The sequence below is a fragment of the Atractosteus spatula genome, chromosome 3, assembly GCF_055471065.1.
Source record: "Atractosteus spatula isolate fAtrSpa1 chromosome 3, fAtrSpa1.hap1, whole genome shotgun sequence".
Classification (NCBI taxonomy): domain Eukaryota; kingdom Metazoa; phylum Chordata; class Actinopteri; order Semionotiformes; family Lepisosteidae; genus Atractosteus; species Atractosteus spatula.
In genome coordinates, this window is record NC_142708.1 from 60,917,001 (window position 1) to 60,937,344 (window position 20,344).

General features: G+C 39.7%; 2 protein-coding genes across 2 annotated transcripts in view; one reads left to right on the top strand and one right to left on the bottom strand.

The window, feature by feature from the left end:
- The first annotated feature begins 3,323 nt into the window (after positions 1 to 3,323).
- rxfp3 (relaxin family peptide receptor 3) lies at positions 3,324 to 5,692 on the top strand. The gene has a single exon (XM_088910663.1). The coding sequence runs from the start codon at positions 3,855 to 3,857 to the stop codon at positions 5,133 to 5,135; it is 1,281 nt and encodes a 426-aa protein (XP_088766789.1). The 5' UTR covers positions 3,324 to 3,854; the 3' UTR covers positions 5,136 to 5,692.
- A 4,832-nt stretch (positions 5,693 to 10,524) lies between these two features.
- slc45a2 (solute carrier family 45 member 2) overlaps positions 10,525 to 20,344 on the bottom strand; it is a 28,996-nt gene continuing 19,176 nt past the window's right edge. Inside the window, exons 4-7 of the mRNA XM_088911942.1 lie at positions 18,366 to 18,509; positions 15,746 to 15,869; positions 13,584 to 13,789; positions 10,525 to 10,756 (exon numbers count right to left, since the gene is read on the bottom strand). Coding sequence (XP_088768068.1) covers positions 10,529 to 10,756; positions 13,584 to 13,789; positions 15,746 to 15,869; positions 18,366 to 18,509 — 702 coding nt within the window. The 3' untranslated portion in view covers positions 10,525 to 10,528. The remainder of the gene's footprint in view (positions 10,757 to 13,583; positions 13,790 to 15,745; positions 15,870 to 18,365; positions 18,510 to 20,344) is intronic.

Here is a 20,344-nt window from a genome sequence, read left to right on the forward strand (position 1 = left end):
TTTTCTAAATTTAATACACAGCATGAAGTTCTTCTATTACATGGTTGATTACAAAAATCCAGAAGCTTCTAAATCCTAAAATGGCACACTAAAAACAAAGCAAAATACACTTGAGACTGGAAAGGAAAAGTAGGAGAATCACAGATGATAAGAAAATGTCCTTAGATGTGAATTTAAAAAGTAACCTCTTGCACATGTAACTTGTACCTGTAATAAATTACTTTTGAAAAGTGGCATGCCACTGCAGTGACACTCATTGATCCAGTGAATGTCCTCTGGGGAAAATTATTAACAGTTTAAAAAAGGAGTACTCCCTTAGCTCAGCTGGCAAGTTTCCTGTTGCATGATGCCGGAGACCTGGGTTCGCGCCCAGGCAGCGAGCGACGAACAGGCAGGGCAGGAGCGGCAAGGGCCGAAATGCTAGGAACCGCTACAATGGTGGCCCTTTAGTGAGAATGACAAATTAAGCAGGGGGAGAATGTAACGAATATACCCCTGCTTATAACAGGGATCTCAGCCACCCAGGCTGCAGGAATTCTCCATTAGCTCAGCTGGCAAGTTCCCTGTTACGTGACACCAGAGACCCAGGTTCGTGCCTAGGCAGTGAGGGAACTGGCAGAGCAGGATCGGCAAGGGCCGAAACTCCAAGAACCAAGAGCTGGGATCCAATTACTGTCTTTCAGGCATATTCCCAGCTCAGAGCACCTCATCCAAACAGTGGTAAATGTCCAACTTCCAGCTACAGTACATGACAATTAAATGTTATTGGGTGTTCTAGAAGTCTGGCATCCATATTGGGCTCACAAGTGAACCTGGATGCAAGAATCATTTTGAAATCTTTAACCCACAGTCAGGGATGGCAAGCAAAGAGCATGATGTGATGCTCAACTGTGTTGTCTTGGTAATTCACAGCCATGGAACCACCCTAACACATCTTAGTACAGTTGCCTACATTTTCTGCTGTGAGCCTTGATTCATGTGAGAACATTTCTCTTGGCCACTGATCAAAATCCATCTTTTATGTCTATACTACTACAACTGGGATTGCAGATACCAGGCTGTCCTGGGTGGCACTGATTATAGTCAGTGGGTGCCCAACTTTGCACTCTGTGGGTGACTTCTCATCGTTTCTGTTGAGATGTGGACCCCTGCATAGTACTGATCTGGGCTGCTCTTTCGGTGATGATGGTTTAAATTACTTATGAGAAAGGCAATTGTTTTCAATTTACTCATATCTTCTGTTATAAGAAAGGTCACACTTAGGGATTTTAGTTGCTTGCGTCTGCAACGTGAGGACATTTTAAAAAGGTGCCAATGCTTCAATACCATTGCACAACCACTTTGAGGTTTTGAAATTATATTTAATAACCCACATAGTTAAGTGTTTTAAAAACTACTTATTCTATTACCTGTAGTGAAAATCGGGTTCAGGTTAATCCAAATCACCCTTACAGTCTTTATATTGCTGGCTTTATACTAAAACCAATATTTTGTGTTTATTCTTCCATAAATAAGAACATGAGACATGAAAAGCTAAAGGAGGGTTGGGGAATCATGATGTTTGAGTGCACTGTAAGTGCTAATAGTGGCTCAGTCACTAGCTGAAAACTTGCTAAAGCTGAAAAAATTATTTAAGGCTGTATTAAATGTGTCGGTTTTACTATACTACTATTCACGTTTCACAACAGTTCTTCTCCATTCAGTTTTATTCCATTAAGCTTTCAGTTCTGATAATTTCCAAACGTCTTTGCAACACAAAATTCCCCTTTCTATAAACACGTGGCTGATGTTAATGAAATTTCACAAGCATTGCCTATACCGAGTGCCATTCTGAGACATTTTTACACGATTGCAGGCATTACACATATTTATAACTCAATAATACAATGTGTCATATACCAGACAATAACACCGGTACGTTACGAAATTATGAAAATGATGCAGTCATCCAAGAGCGTGAAGTAGAGCGCTCCGTTTTCCTTCATTGGAAAAGCATATGCTCCTCAGCTTTTATGAAAAGTACTTTTCTTCTCTTTTCAGCGTTACAGCAGCTTGACTAGATCCTCATCTCTACCGTCCCTCTCGTTATCGCGGACATACAAAAACTCATCTGGAGCAAAACTGTACCTTTAAACTCGAGGCAAAAATCCGATTATCAAATAACATTTTAAGTAAGTATTCATCTGTTCAAAGGAAGACCTTCAGAGGAATGAAACACTGAAGCGCTTTCGACCCAATCTCCCTCACGTAAATCTAGCCTGTGGGTATCGCTACCTGCCTACAATATCGACATAGTTGTCCAATCGAATAACCTAGTCTGAACTTCATCTTGCAAATAAGTAATATAAAATTCCATTAAACTCAAAAAAGAGGAGAAGGGAATCGAACAGGTGACTTCGGCAATGGACTTTGCATAATAACTAGTCCATTGCTTTGTTTACACTGCTACGCTTTCAACAGCTGTTTATGTGATTTAAAGCGCTGTTAAAAGAATGCCACGACTCCATTTTTATTTTTTAATGATCATACTCTGATTCGGTGGCTGTTAGAAAAGGAATCGATCTGAGGATAGTGTCAGATTTGACCAAAATCAATACTCTTGACCAAGAAGTGAATCTGAACGGCTAAAGAAAATTTCCACTTTATTACCAGGTTAATTTGTTTATTATTTTGCCGCCCATGTCCAACCTTTCGTTAGTTTTTGGGGCGATTTGTATAAAGATATTGAAAGAACACACAAATTCCCAGGAAAAAGCTTGCTTTATGAAGATGGGGTGGTGCTGGGAAAAACAAAAATTGTGAACACTATTAATGTTTAAAAAAACATCAAAACGTTTGATGTAACGCTATAACAACCATTGGTGAAAATAATTAACAGAAATGCGCACCTCGTTGCAAGGCTTTCACCACTTATGCTACTATTAATAACAATAATAATTTATGTGCAAAATGTAATACTGTTATAATACTTTATAAAGCCACACATTTGGTAAAGCTTCCTTATTATCTTCTATTAACGTCTTTTAACCAGTTTCAACACCCAGCATTTAATGAAAAGGTGAGAAACGTGATTTTATTTACATTGTCTGAACAATGCATATGACTGTTGAATTTCAAGACAACTCACCCTGCACCGGGAGCGCTTACCTGTGAGTTCGTGTTACAGGAAAGTGTCAACAAATCAAACTCTAGAAACCCACTTAATGCACTTCAGCACCACGGAGAGCTCACGGAAACTGGCATCCCACGCGTAATGGCACGCTTTGCCCAATCCCTGCATAGTAACTGACATAAAAGGCGTAGCGCTCAACACTTTCAAACAGATGATTTCACATGAACCCCTTACGGCCGACGTGTAGCTGAATGCGGAACTGCGCTAAACATCTTATAAAGAAACAAACTGTACAACTGAATCTCATTTCAATCAGCATCCTTTGCTAAGTGCAATGTAATGAATTGTTTCTTTTGAAAGAAGACGTCGATCAGCTAACAAAAAAAAAACAGCACTTCAAAACGAATGCTTTTTTACTCTTTTGCTTTACAAAGGTGACATACTGACGAGATGGATTTCTAATTGAGGAATTTTTCATTTAAAAAGGTGCGCACCAGTATAGAACGTAAAATTTACAGAATTGCATCTAAACTTTTCCAGTGCAGAACAGCTTCGCATGTTTTATACAACAACACTTTGAATTAATTTTGTTAACAATGGAACGATCTCTGACTGGACAGGAAGCGAGAATTGGACATAACAGTAGCAGGATCACAAGGCTATTGAAGGCTTGCAAAAACGTATGAAAGTAAAAACGATTCCTGCGTAACGGAACCCCAGGGAGACTCCACTGAAACATGGGATGGATGTCCTTTTTAACGACAGTGGTGCGGCTTTAGGATCAGACATGCAAGCGGCGCTTCAAGGAGAGATATTTGGAATGCTCCCGGTTGCTGTGTACAACACGAGTTTCATGTTTAACAGGACAAATCGATCTTGGGCGGATCTGTTTAATATCTTGGATCTGGATAAGGCTGACTTTGTGGGTGACGGATCCGCTGTTCTGAGAATCATTATTTCTATAGTTTACTCTGTCGTATGCGCCCTTGGACTCATTGGAAATATTCTGGTCTTGTACCTCATGAAATCTAAACAGGGATGGAAAAAATCCTCCATCAACCTGTTTGTGACCAGCCTGGCGGTGACAGACTTCCAGTTCGTTTTGACTTTACCGTTCTGGGCTGTGGAAAACGCTTTGGATTTCACCTGGCTGTTTGGTAAAGCCATGTGCAAGATTGTATCTTACGTGACTGCGATGAACATGTACGCCAGCGTTTTCTTTTTGACTGCTATGAGTGTAGCCAGGTACTGGTCCGTCGCCTCTGCTCTGAAAAGCAAAAGACGCCCCCCCTGCTGCTCCGCCAAGTGGATGAGTGTATTGATCTGGATCGCAGCCATCCTTGCCGGTTTGCCCCATGCGGTTTTTTCTACAACATCCACTGTGTCCAATGAAGAGCTGTGTTTGGTGAAGTTTCCGGACAAGAGGGGTGATGCTCAGTTTTGGTTAGGGCTTTATCACGCACAGAAAGTACTATTAGGCTTTGTGATCCCGTTGGCTATCATCACGGTCTGCTATTTGCTCCTGTTGCGCTTCATTACCAACAAGAACGTCAACACATCCAGCACCAAAAGACGGTCCAAAGTAACAAAGTCTGTAACTATCGTCGTCCTATCTTTTTTTCTTTGCTGGCTGCCAAACCAGGCATTAACGGCTTGGGGGATTCTAATAAAACTCAACGTAGTTCATTTCAGTTACGAGTACTACACAACTCAGGCTTACATCTTCCCGGTTTCGGTCTGCTTAGCTCACTCCAACAGCTGTCTGAATCCCATTCTGTATTGTTTAATGAGAAGAGAGTTTAGAAAAGCTTTAAAAAACCTGTTCTGGAAGATCACTTCTCCTTCAGTCACCAACATGCGACCATTCACGGCCACCACCAAACCCGAGCAGGACGAGCAGGGTAATGCTTTGGTTCCCCTAACCCCTGCGGAACCCGCACTGATATTTTATCCTCCCGGAGCTGTAATGTATAACGGAAGGTACGACCTCCTTCCTAATAACACCACGGAGCAGAGGTACTAGATCTCTGATTCGCCATGGAGCAGTGTATCTGAGATCAACATATCCTCGATCCCAGACTTTGTTGTTTGGTTACAATGGTTATTTTCTATTTCCTTTCCGAAATGTTAAATACTGTGCATATTTAAATAATGGTCTGGTTGCCCAGTTCATTTTTTTGTACTTTCTTTTACATAGTCAGACATGTGCAGATTAAACAAATATTCTTAAAGGAACGCCGGAAATATCCATGTAACGGATACTTTGTTTGGTCTTTGGCGGATTTTCTATTCAGATCTTAATTTCGCCACAAATCATATATATATAAGCTTTAATAAGTGTAGTATTGTAGCAATAATTTGTGCACTTCTGATTACAGCATTGCTTATACAGTATATGTAAGAAAGTTCTGTACCACTTCTGTGACGTTTACAGGAACAATCGTGTGCTTTTATTATTTAGTCGTATTTCAAGTACAGTATAACGTGCTGTAAGCATTTTGTGTAATTCCAGTTGTAAACAGTGCTACTGAAATTATTGTTTAAAACTATTGAAATAAAGCGCTCTATTGTATGGTTTCATTTTTGATGCCGATCAGTGGCTTATTTCTTCACATTCATTGCAATTACTTTTTAAAGATAACTTAACAGAAAAAAATATACATATCGAATTATAGATTCGTGACAGTAAGGTTCAATTTTCAAGCCAAGATTATGTATCACAGGAAAAAAAGTATTTAACTCTACTTACTGTTATGCCAAGAAAACTTTTTTGTAGTATATCATTTTCAAAATTAAGGAGTAAAACAGTTGTCAAAAAGCAAAAACTAAACATTTATCCAGAATTATCAAAATACAAAGAGAAGTAAGACAGTATCTTTGATTTCAGTTTTTGACTGAGTTCAAAAAAGTTTTGCGGACAGTTATGAACAGTGAGACTATCAACACGGAAAACGTAGAATTGATTAAATTCAGAAACGATCTGTTCGTTATTTGACATACGTAAAGGAGTTTCCTTTGCATCTTTGTTTTGCCCGTCAATCAATAAATCGTGTTATGAAATCGTATTAGGATTGGGGTAAATCTGATTAATATTACGTACTACGTGATTGTATACGCCCGATATATAAAAAGACAAGTAGAATGACAAGACACAAAGTCTAGAAATGTGTGCATAATCTACACGTTCTGAAGTTCTGAAGTTCAATGAACTGCATCGCAATTTTGTGTTAAAAAAACAAGAATTACACGCGAGGCTGGAGTGGACTGATAAATTTTGTTGCATAGTTTCCTTTCGTATTTATACTGTACATCTAACCTCACTTGTTTATATTGTAGGTAATATTCAAAGCAATTAAATTTTGCATTATTTAAGCATACTACGAATTTGCAAAACTCTAAAATTCTTTCTTGTCTCATATGTAAGTCTCAGAAATTGGCCTTATCAGTGCCCATTAAGAGAAACATTTTATACACTTCTGCCATACACTGCACTACAGCTGTGAAGTCGAATTCCGCTGTTGGTTTTACGCGCACATGCTGTATTGACAAAGACATAAAAAGATGCCCATTCCTTAATTTCCAGGAAAGAGATTGGCAGAGATGCTTACAAACCGTAGCCCCATTGCGCTCTGTGAAGCACTTAGTAACTGGATACACATGGCGGAGGTGACAGGCCCTGAATTCCCAGCAAAATGAGCTGGATTACTCTTGCATAAATTTCGTTCTCCTTGGACAGAACACCAATGAAACTGACGGAAGCAGGCAGAAGCAAAGATAGTTTTTCATACCTTGTTACCAATTCCTTTTCATACTATCCACCTGTTTTAATCACACCCCGAGCCACAGAGCAATAGGCAATGTTAATGTTAAGAGGCAATGCTAAGCATTTTAATTTTCCACTTTGAATTAATTTATTTTTAATTTACGTATTGTCTTACTTTCTTCGTCATGTCTAACGTTTACACGAAGCGCATAAAGGTGCAATTAATTTATTTAAAAACAACTTATCCGGTCCTGTAAAGAGCTGTTCAGTTACGTCAAAAGCAGATCATCAGTAAACTTTTTGACACAATGTCCACACCGGTAACAAAGCGAAATCCTCTTAAAATGTAAATAGTTATCCTTAACTGGAACACATAATTAGATTTACATTGAACTCTTTTGCCTACTACCGTACAGTACCTGCAACACTGTTAATAGGTATTATGGTTCAGAAAGATTATCTGCTTATTATTTTAACTTCACAAAAGGCAATTACCTTATTGATTAGAAAGCAAATTTAGTCTGTGGGATTACACAGGCCGTCCTTTGATCAGAATCTGAAGATGGAACACGGGGATCACTGTGATACGTTCACAATATACGGTATTAAAGCTTTCTCAGTGTTTCAGCACAAGATCTGGGAGCCAGGAAAATAACTAAAGTAAAATCCTTTTTCTGTGATCGCAGGACCGTGTGAACCTCTCCACAGTTCTCGACGTCTTATTACAGAACAGCCAGGAGAGAAACTAAACACAGCACGGAGGCTAGCGACATTAAAACGCTTGCGACTAACAGCGCGTGTAATACTGCTTGGCCACCAGAGGTCCTTTAATTTTAAAATAAACTGGAGGCATTTTACTAGTTTCTTAGCAAACCTCTTTACAGAGTTCGAGAATAATAGAAGTATTCATGGAGTCTCCATGTGTTTTAAACGTCAAGAGAGAACAGCTGTTATTTGCCACCACTGATGAAGACACCCATCGAGCATCTGCAGTTGTGTGCCAGAAAGAGAAAACACATTTTCATAGCAATTCTATGGCTCCATGATGTTGGCAGCCGTACAAACAGCACAAACAATGAAACCCAACACCACTCATTTGTGCTCTGATTATGCTGGTTTGTGCTGTTAAAAGTAGCATCTGAAATGCTGTTGTTCCAGGGATATACAGTATTGCATTCTTTTCTTGGGGTGTCACGTGACTCTTTTCACCTTTGTGAGGGGAGGCTGAGTGATGTCAAATCCTGGGTGAGACAATGCTGTTGTACACTTGAGCAAAGTACTCTATTCAGAATGCTCTATTAAAATTCCCAGCTCTATAAATGGGTACAAATATAAGTTGCTTCACATTAAAAGTATGACCCAAAAGATGAACCGTAATATGAACAAGAAACCATACTGCTTCTAAGATGAATTGTTCCGCACTCCTCTACAGAATGTGACAACCTCCCTGCTGCAATCCTTTTTAGGAACTTTGATCACGCTTGATACATTATTACAACTACCTTAATGACTGATACATTATTATTTACAAAACTGAGAATTATGCTACTAAGTAAACACTTAGCTAAAAACACCTGCTTCATGATATTATATGTGAAGGTGAATATCTGTATTACAAGATGTGTCACTCTCTACAAATGACACTAAGACGACATCCTGACTATAGCAAGTCAATCATTTTACTTGCTAACTCTGGTTCTTGTGCAGTATTATAAAAGGTGATGCGTGTGACAGATATTTTCACTATAGCTGTAGTTTAATGGAAATCATTGATATTAAGGGCTGAGCTGTTTTCCCCAAGGTCTTGCAGAGAAGGAGAAGCTTGCATTTAAAAAGCAACATAATCCGAGTCAAAGCAGAATCAATCTAACTTATACTGTATACTGTAGTTCATTATCTGTTCTAGTGGAAAATAAGGACAGCCCTGTACTTAAATGACTAGAAGACACACTAGGGAAGCTGAGATTCTGACCGTTCTCACTTCAGACGAGAGATCTCTATAACAAAAGGAGAGGAGGCTGTATGGAATATGGAGTATGCAGTTTAGCAGTGTGTTGTCTATTACTACCAGTGGAATCTGAGTTCCCGAGCTGATAATACAGGGTAAGCAGCAAAAGTTAAACCTTACCGTATGTAAAGCAAAGATATTCTCTAACATGGAGTTCGGGGAAGACATCTGCAATTTGTTCAACTTAAATTGGGGGGAAAAAAATCAATAGGATTATTTAAAATGTTGTGGGAAAAATGTATGAGATTTTAAAAAGAGATTAAAGCATGGTTTCTTAGTGGCTTCTCCTATGTGGATATTCTCTCTGAAGTGCAGAATCTTCTTCTTCTTCACATTTTCCCATTTATGTGGGGTCTGCTTGTTTGCACCGATTTTTCCACTTTGTACAGCCTGCGGCGTCTCGGCAGGTGACTTTTGCAAGGCGCATGTCGTCTTTCAGTCAATCCAGCCAGCTTTTCTCCTAGGTACTGTAGAAATGCTGCCTTTAGTGAGGTAAGTCCATGACATTCCCATTTGGGGTATAGAAGTGAGAAAAGAATTTGATTTAAAAATTTAAAAAGTCAAAATGCCTGAGTGAAGAGGTTGGATGTTTCCCAAGTGTCTCAGGCTTCTGCTCGGAATCCATTTTGACCTTAAAATGAACAGTTCACAAATTCAGATGAGATGTATGCTATTGAGACACCGTGTCCAAGCTTTCCCTAAGTAGAAAAGCACAATTGGCCACAAGCTGCTAATTTTGAGCTGGTTTGAAAATGGCCAAAGGTTTTTTTTACTTTAAGGACAACAAAGCCTTCATTAGCTCACCGTACTGTCACAAGCAGTTCTTTCCGGGCCCTATGCGGACGACACGATCCGGAATGTGAGGATACAGTTGGGAAAACAGTCATGCAGGAGAAGGGTCAGGAGACAGGGGGCATGTCCGAGGAGTGCAGGTGTCCGGGGGGAGTGAATCCAGGGCGAACAATCCAAGGGTAAAACCAGAGGGGGAATCCAAGACGGGAGGTTTAGTCCAAGACCAGGGGATCCATCCGAAGTTAAAACCAGAACCGGGTCGGGACCGGCGGGGCAGGGAATCAGGAACAGGAAACTAAAACCATAACGGAGCCAGACGCGGCAGGACCCCGGGCTCTCACGATGCGGAAATCAATGAGAAGCCTCGGGCAAACGCCTACGTCTGGCTTTAAAGGTGGAACTAAAGAGGGGCTGGAATAAGGAATAGGTGTGGGGAAATGGGACAGAACGAGGAAGGGCTGGAGCACCCTTAAGAGGAGGAGTAACGATCGTGACACATACAGTACACATCCAGAATGCACTACTGTTTCTGAGTAAAGTATAGTCTTTCTCAGTAATGCCTGAGCTCCGGTGTTGTGAGATAACACAATGAAAATAGATTCTTGTCTTTTCTTTTTGATATCCTTATTACTTTTCTATCCAAGAGAAACATGCCTACCAACGGGTGGGTGGATAATAAAAAACATGCCTGCATTACAATTTTATTCATCATCTATTTGATCTATTTTTGTTGTTTTCAAACTAATGACTGTAAAAATATACCAGACTCACAGTTCTTTGCACTCATAAATAAAAAAGCAATTGAGAAGGTGATTCCTAAAGACTAGCTTTTATTATTGATTTCTTTTAGTCACTATTCCACATATCTCACAAAGATAGCAACAAAGAAACAGCCAATTAGGGAAACAGCGGAGGCCGATAAAACAACAACGACAACACTGCCAGCTAGATTGACCAGAGCCCCCAGCCCAGCCCCCACGATGATCTGTGCCAGCTGGACCATGCACGTGAGTGCAGCACAGTCCACTCCTGTGCCCCGATCGCTGTCTGCCTCAGCAGCTCCGTCCGCTTTCCTCTGGACCTGAGGGCAGAGACACATGCAAATAGTCATGATCAGGTCACTGAGTCTTGCTTTCAGGAAGTGGATGGACACACCTTGGGAAAACAAAACTCCATTACACTCAACCCAAATGACTTCATTCCCTGGTAATGTAGTGTATATTCCAGCCTAAGTCAACTGTGGGGGTTGCGTTGTTACTGTGTGTGGGAAATGTAATGCTACACAAGGGGTTACATTAAAAACTCTACTGGTACTTTCTCCTGTTAAGTCATTAAGTCGTTTGGATAACAGGATTACAACAATGTTTTCTAGCTTTTCCCAACAGGCAACATCTCTGTGAATTTCCCTAATCAAGAGACAAGGGTTCAGAGCCTTTAAAAAAGAAATCTTTTTAGTCTAGTCTATGACTTTTCATTCAAAGGATCATTATATTGGTGTTGGAGTAACATTACAGTATCCAGATTTGCCTAGTAATCAATGGTGCCACATGGGAAAAAGATGCTTCTAACAGAAAGCAAGTTGTACACCAAAGTGAAGTCAAAACAATTGTTCCCAGCTAGCTGGAAAACAAAACAGAAGGCTCAAAGATAGTCAAACAAAAAATAACATTTATGTCAATATAATGTTTAATGAAACATCACCAGAAAATTCAGACCTCAGATTCCCAAGTGAACCTATAGCTCAGATTAACAGATTCATTTTAGGCCACAACCTTCAACAAAGACAACTAAATTTTAGCTATTTCTCTTCTTCCTTGCTATACTGTATATCTTCCATTTCCGTGACAGCAGAAAAAAGTTTCAGACTTTCAACACTTTCTGAATCAAATTGAAAAGCCTAAAAAATCACCCTAATAAAAGTTCAGATGTTTGTAAAGTACATTTGAAACAAATGGAGGCTAAAATATTGTTCAGAAACAACTATCATAGTTCACTCACCCAGAAAATTACATGTAAGCTTTTTTATCTGGATGGAAAATAGAACCCAGTATAGTTTAATTAAGCAAGGCTCAGCTTTAAGCACATAATGGGGAGAATGGAGAGTTCTCCACAATATTCCTGTGGGATGCCCTAAATTTAAGGATTAAAAAAGCTGAAGAACCAACAGCTGAGACACATGAAGATCTGGATCATCTAGAAACCCCATGGCCACATGGCACGGAGAGACCCAGAGCAGGGGAAAGAGCTTGTGAAACAAAAAACAAAGGAGATTCACTGCATGGCAGCCAGATCTTCTCCTTCTGCTTCTTCAATTTTTCTTGCTGTTTGAAATCTTGACAGAGTACAGTAGTAAGAGAGCTGAAAACTTTTCAGAACAGCCCTTTTTACTGTTGGCTGATTTTCTTTCTGTTGGCAGACTCTGTGGGGATGTGCACTCCTCCACTTCCCCCAGAGGTCTTGCGCAGTTAATGTTTCATAGATGCATGTCGACTAGAGTAGAACGTCACGCAATGTTCAATGTCTTAGGCTTTGGTTATCTTGTCAGAAAATTAAATTTAAGTCACTGAGATATTAGACAAAATGGCAAAACAGGGACACTGTGATCCTTGAAGACTGTGATTTGCTTCCAGCATTTTAGAAGACAACTATTAACCTCTAGACAAAGCAACTTGGCATTCTTTAATTCAGTTTGGACTTATTATGAGAACTAGCCAGTCTTTTAGTTTCAAACAATGTAGTCAATCCACTCCACTGATAATCCGATACAAATTACAAATGATTATTTCCAGTAAAGTCCAAGTAATAGCATTAATATTATCTTTAAGAAGTGAGCTTTTATATGTAAAATGAGATATATCTAGCTGCTCACACCACAGGCCTTTATAAAACATTAATAATTCTATCAGAATTAAGCCAGCATCAGGCTTTGAGAATTTCTGTCTTATCATATTTTAAAAAGGCATATGTGTGCAGTTAGGCAAACATTTAATTTTTTACACTACTACTTCACGGGTTTGATTCGCATGCAGGTCTGTCACTTGTAAAAATGAAAACAAATTCTAACTGCATTACAACAGGAGTCCTGCTATTTCTCCTGTTAATCCAAATGAGAAAATATTAACAGCATGGGCCATATATTTTGCTTATGGGATTAGATAAACTTTCATTTTCTCAGTGTTGTTTATGGATGCCAAAAAAAGAGCACAGAGCTCATCGGCAAAGTGCTTTTCTTTTTGACGTGTTTAAACTTCCTGCCCCGTGTGGTGAAACGTGAGACCTGCAGTGAGTGCACTCATTCAGGGTACCTACTCCCTGCTGCTAAGTGCAGGTAGACAGAGTAGGAGGAGGACACAGCAGAGAGAAATAGGCGCATTACACCTGCTGCTGGACTCATTTGTGCCTGAGGAGCCCCTGCACAATTCTATCACATTCGGCTCAGCAATTTTAGCTCTTAAAACTCCCTGGAGAGGCATTCAAAGCCAGTAAACATAAAGATTTAGGAAGAGAGGATGTTTTGTTAAGTGTATGAGAAGTGTATGAGAGTGGAATACCTTCTTTATAGCAGCAATGTTCTGAAATGGAATTTCATAATTGCCCAGAAAGTTAAAATTGGAGTTCATGGTAAGTAATGATTATGGACAGGACTAAACAAAGATTCATTATGGTACAATTCACTTGGAGACCCTTTAACCTTTAATTGGTATCTTAAACCTGCCAATTACCCATTAAGTAGGTAGGGAACTGGTTGTTGAATAAAATCACCAATGGACTGGATTGAAATGGCTGCAGTCCAAGTCTAAGACAGCTGTTAATGCAACTCTTTAGGTACTAACTGAACATTAGCCTGTGTAATGTAATCGCTAAGAGACTGCTTTTCAGTTATTCACAAATAAACCTTTTCCATTTACCTCTTCCTCCCGATGATATTTTGAAATAAGATTAAAGGGTATAGTGTAGAGTGTGCTGGACATCACCCCAAAGACTGAGCACAAGATGAGAGTGGACTGCACATTAGGGAACAGTCCAATCAAGCTGGTACCAAGCCCAAAGATGAAATATCCAGTAAAGTACAGTCCTTTCAGTCCTATGTAGGGCAAGAGGAACTGCTGAACATCTGAAAATATAAAAAACAAAACAAAACTGAAGAACTGAAATGTGGATATCAAGCAGCCGTTAAAGCTACCTGGTGGAACAGATTCCATGTCCACAGTGAACAGGAGCAATAGGTAAACCCCAGAGCCAGCTTGAGAGTCAAGGACACAGAGAAGAATGGAACTGCAAGCCGTCTTAACAGTTCAGTCTTGAGCAGGATCAGAATATGATCAAGGTCTGGTATAGGTGAGTCATTCGATTGCTGAGGAGTGGAAGTAGGAAAATGCAGAAGGGAACTGAAAGTCTCGCGGGAGAAGATGGGAGAGGAATAAGGGGAGACATAAGGCACTGAAGACAGACAGGAGTAAGGAGGTTGAGGCAACAGCATTTGAAACATGAATTTGAAAAGAGCAAACACTAATAAAACCTATTGCAACCTGTCGCTTAATTAGAGGCCTTGGAGGGCACACAAAACAATTTTAATTAAATTGCAAATTTATTACTAGTTTAGTTGAACAGGTGTCCCAATAAAGAGCATTTTAATACAGCTAAGACAATAAAAGTGATTAAAAAAACCCTGCTCTTCCACATACCACCTACAAAAGATCCTGCAGTGAGCAACATCACAAATGAGTCTGAAAACATAAGTAGATGTATTTCAAAGTACATTCTGTTATAGTTTTGCTCAGATATTGGAAAAAACATAACTACTGTACTGTATGCAAGCACATGCACACATAAAAAAGTGACCATCAATGCAGGTGTGCAATCGTACAATTGTGTATCTTTCCTCCCAGAGACTGGCCCTGATAACTGCATTAAAGTGAGGGTATTAGTTCAGCAGACATGCCCTGGTGCAGTGCACACTATTGGATCTCGCTGGGCAAGGACGAAGACGAGGTCAGCAGTGTTCAATTACACTCACGGGTACAGAGGGACGGAGCTGAGGAGAGCTGCTATATGGAAAATGAATGCTGTCGTATACTTTTTAGAATTAATTATTTTTGTTGTCAGTATAAAAAAACTCACAAAATTAAATATTTATTATTTTGGTCAACCAAATGATACAAAATTACTTTACATACAAGTTTCTTGTACAAAAACAAAGTCTTGTTATCTAATGGTAAAATATTTATTCTTGTCTGATCATCTTGCATTTATTTAAACATTTATGCTGAGTCTTTTAATTAACCATTAAAAGAAGTTAACTGCTAGAAGGATTCTTGATTGAAATAAAGTAGAAAAGCTTGTAGTTGCTCTAGATTTCCAATCCTGCATTAAGCAGTACTTGTTTTTACAAAGTTCCAGAACCGATTATATCGCTTGTCAATAACATTTGCTTTTAGGGGTAGTATGGCATGTATTACTTCAAACATTGTTCTTATATTAGACAAACAGTGGAGCATTGATGTGGCCTCTGTACAGCCTATAATGTAATAAGAACATAAGAACTTAAGAGAGGTTACCAACAAGAGAAAGCCATTTTGCCCATCTACTTGGTTGGCAGTACCTAATTCATCCAACTATCTCATCCAGCCCCTGATTGGAAGCAACATTCAAATTATTTTTCCTATATGCAGTACTGTGGATATACTGTATACTGTACTTATTTTGTTTACACGCTATGCTATTAAAGCTCACTTTGTTAAAGGGAGACTGATAAATACCACAAATGTTTTTACTATCAATATTCCCTGGCCAGGAATTTGACTCATGCTCAAACACATTTATCCTGTCCCTAAGAGAGTCTATTTATTTGACTGGAGCATTATTGAATGTACTGTACGTATACCAAAACAAAAACCTCACAAAACACTGATAGTACGGCAGCCATGAAAAAATAAAATGAACTCATGTCACTTCATTTATACTCACGAGCAAAACAAGCTAAGAATTATAAGTGACAAAAGAATAATAGAGATTACATTAAGCAGGAGACAGTAGCATACAGTGGCATTCAAATTCATTTTTCACTTACATGAAAACAAGGCAGAAGAGACGGCATTGATACATAGGCCCCAGCAACCGATCTCTACCCCTCTCTCGTAGGTCGCATAAGCTGTAGAGTTGTGCTCAGCATAGGGGTCCCCCTTGTACACGATCTACATTTGCAAGCCAAGGCAACAGAACAGACAACAGAGTGACTTGCAATATGTAGTGCAGGAAATACCTTGGAAACACTTGCAATGGTAAGTTATTATTTATTAAGTTACTGTACAATTATTACAGTAATAATTAGTTTTACCTAGAACTGACATAACAAACTGTAATATGCCACTGGTTTCTGTTTTTCTATTTGACCTTTTGTATTTTACAGCAATAGTGTAGCTAGTTAGTCAATAAGTGATGAAAACGTAACTAAATTGTAACTAAACACTACTCTTGTGTATGATCTGAGTGTATGTCTTTACATTATTTTGAAGATCCCTTGTATTACTTTGATGTAACATTATAATCTTAACAACACAAGTTAGACATTGATAAATTCATCATTTATAGGTACATGGGCACGGTCAGATATAAATTACAAACTACAGTAGAGTTTAGAATAATTGATGCACATTACAGAGAATGCTTTAAGAAAAACCTCAACATTTAATCACCAAAGCATGAAATTGCAAACTACAAGCCTGAACAGCAACATACAGCAGGAAACAGCTCAAACATTTGTCAGACCACTGAAGCAAAAGAAACAAGCTGCAGCACTGAAAAATATAAATAAAAAAAACTGTCCACATCCAACCTGTAAGATGGGATGACAGTGTTACAATTAAATAACAGTCAAGTATTACTTGTGTAACAGTGAATTGTGGTATAGAGGTTGCACAGCATACAGTATAACCAAATAAGCAAGCAAATACTGTAATAATAACTTTATAACAATTACCCTAAACCTGCCTACAGTATATACAATTTCAGATATGAGTGATCACATAAATAACAAACAAACAGGAAGCATAAAGGAAAATGATACCTGAATCAAAACTGCCCAAACACCTTCCCCTGCTTTATGTAAGCGAAGACAGCAATCCTATGCAATTACTGTATGTTCAAAGAGTTGGTTGAATTCAGGTACAGTAAGTGCTCAGCTTTCATTGTGCCTGCAGTCTATGTATGTTAACATCAAAGGTTCCTTCAGTCACATTATTACATTCCTTTAATCCCACATTGTTGCTGCACCATTTAATACTGTAAATACTTTACTAAGTACCAACACAACAGAAATAAAATCACGGCAATTCTCAAGGCCAAGCATCTCACCCCTTACATTTCCCCGGGTTAAATTGTTTTGGTTGTTTGTATCCATTTACACATAGAGTTAGAACCTTATTAGAGGTTCATCCTCCATTTGTCTTTTATTCCTCACTCCTGATCACATCCACTAGTATATGTTTTTCTAATACAAAATTGAAACTTTCCAGTCCCTATGCTGTTTCTCTCTTCAATGGATCCATCCCAGACGACGCTGTTATGTTTACCATTGGAGGCAAATGAAAAAGACACATTTAAATCCAGCCACAGACAGCTACAAGTATCTATTTGCAAACAGAAGAGTTATATTTAGGCAACTGCATCAGTCAAAAATAAGTAAAGTTTAAAATACATTCTGTGTGTGACAAATCCTGGTCTCACTGTCCCTGGCGGAATTCGATCTCGGTCACTTGCTCCCGCAGTTTTACACTGCCTAGATTTCAGACACTTCTTTAACTCGCTCAGAGCACTGTTACATGTATGTCATAAAGATAAAAGAAGGTACAGTATATTATGAGAACCCATCTTCCCTCCATATCAAACCAAGGTTTGGACAGGCATGTAAAACTTGGGGGTGGCATTACAAAATGGGTGGAAAGAAGAGGAACAGCTGTATGTCTTTCTTTCTGTGATCTTGAGAAAGAAATGGAAGGATCAAATAAGAGAAAGCATTAACATGCATGGTCATATGCCACACTGTCTGTATAAATGCATGAATTATACAAAGGACACCTGCCTGCACGTTTTAGTGCAGTGTTTTGTACATTCCTTGAAAAACCTTCCCACCAGGGTTTTGATGATAATACAATCTGACAAATTCTAATTTTGCCAGCAACACTGAAGCTGTACTTAGTTTGCATGGATTGTCCTGTCCTTAGGATGTGCCAATAAACTTTTTATTCCAGTTACTTTTTTTACATATGACCAGCTACTTTACATCTGTAAAAACTGCAGCTGTTAAGCTGTCTGCATTTCCTACTAAAATGCTAAGCATTAAAACTTTCTTTGTGAATTTTTTATTTTCTGTATGTGTCCAGAAGCTCTTCAGATTTTATGAGACAAACTTTAGATAATTTAATTTTTTAGAAACTCACTAGCAAGACTGGGATTGAATGATCTTCCTGTTAATCAAAGGGTTGTCATATCACTATAACAACCACCCCCCAACAACGAGACAAACATTTGTTCCAAGACCAAGGGACCCAGGATAAATCGAAAACTTTGTTTCTCATGACATATGTTCTTCTGTCAGCTTTAACGAGTAGTAGTTTTACTGAGCCCTCTTGGCAGTTCAGGCTTACAGCAAAATGAAACTGAACTGGTGGCACAACCCCTTCCTCTCTTACCTGCCCCATGAAGTCGGTGAAGAAGAGCATGTTGCACAGGAAGGCAGTCCAGCCGATGAGATGACTGATGCACAGGCAGCGGTAGTGATTAGGCATACTCATCATAGCCCTCACCAAAGACTTAAGAGTCATCCGCTTCTGAACCTGACAGGCAAAACAAGCAGGATACAAATGTCATTTCACTAGAACACTTACATCATAGGCAAATAAAGTGCTCCCTACACCTAGAGTATGTACTGCTGACAGTCTTAAAATTACCCAGTACATACATTATGGAACTCATAAAGTTATGTAATGTGCACATGGATTAAATATGAAATATTAACTTTTATGACTTTACTATCATACAGATGTTAAGCAAATAGTAGAACTACTTTATATACATTCAACATTATACAGGAACTTATAAAAATCATTGAGGAGTTTTATAAGCAAAGACCTGCTGCTCTAACTAATGCTTCATTGGCCTTCTCTCGTGATCAAGAATAATTGTCTTCTACAAACATGCTCTCTGGCAGGTTGATTAGGTGTTGTCTAGGAAGATATCTCTTTGTGTACTGAAGATTCTGGCCACGTATACAGTCCCATTATTCTGGCAATGTTTGAGTCTCAGAGTGCTGGGCCCCTCCCAGACATTCTTCTTCAATCTGGCTAGGTTAAAAACTACAGTCTCCTTAGAGTTGATATCGATATTTCTGTACTTAATGCTAGCTTTTACAACATTGGGAAATACACTTTCGAAATGCTTCAGTCATTCTCTACTATGATTTCCTTGGCCAAGATGGGAGAAGGGAGTCTCCATTAGACACCAAATGTCCGACATCAGGATGACATGATCAACCCAATGGAGCTGATGGAGGATCATCATATCAACCTTCTGTGAAAGGCAACTCACAGAGCATGGAGGTCAAAGCAATGTTAACTGGCCTTCACTCTAACCTAAGTGCAGATTAGGTTATAGTGAAGATTTTGGGAGAAGGGGGAGTGGCTGGCTGGACAAATCCATGCCCATGCATGATGCATGATGCCCTAGCGGCAGGGAATCAGGAGCAAGGGCCACACGGGGTGTCAGTCTAGATTTCTGTGGCCGGGTTCTTGGGGAAGAAAGAGACGCACAGGATGGCGGACAACCTGCTGAAGTTGCCTGGGATGCTGGCAGGAAGGCTGATGGTTTGGAATGCAGGAAGGGGAGCGCAGGGAAGGCTAGTGCAGGATGGAGAAGAGCCACCAAAGCCCAGAGCTGTGCTTTGTCCAGAAGGCATTCAAGGACAAAGGGATCTGACCTCCAAGGCCAGGCAGGAAACTCCAAATTGGGGCGGTTTGTACAGAGGGTCCCAAGAGTTGATTCAAAACTCATGCCCGCAGGTGGTCTTCTCCATAGCCCAGGCCAGGTATGTGCTGTCAGCATGGACTCCTGGAATGCAGTCCTCCAGGGAAGCATATGGAACCAAATTTCCAGGCACAATCTGGACCAGGCCGACAGAGACATCTGCAGAGGCTGGGTCCAAAGCAGAGACCCGTCCTCCGATCCCCTTTCAGCAACCGGAGTCCTCTGGACCTCATATCTGTGGGCAGAGCTCCCAGGCAGAGTCTGAGAGAACTGGATACCAGGAATAGCAAGGGCTGTGCTGTGAGAAGGCTCAGGAGTGCAATGTTGACAAGTCAATGCCGGATCGCCAAGAGTGGATTGAGTTGGGTTTAAATGCCCTCAGAGCATCTGCTGCTGAGAGAATACAGAGAGGTGCTGTGCATATCCTCTCTCCTTGGCGATCAGGGCAGAGTCGGGGTGTGGCCTACAGTCAGATTTCATCATTAATGTGTTCAAACCAGTTTAAAATCAATCAGTATAGCAGCTCCTAAGACAGTGGTAGTGCAATGTTTGAGAAAAAAGCGGTCATATATTGCTGTATTGCAATTGCATTGTCACTTGGGCCATCTTTCTCAAGACATTTTCTGGCCTCTTGTGGCATAAAAAAATG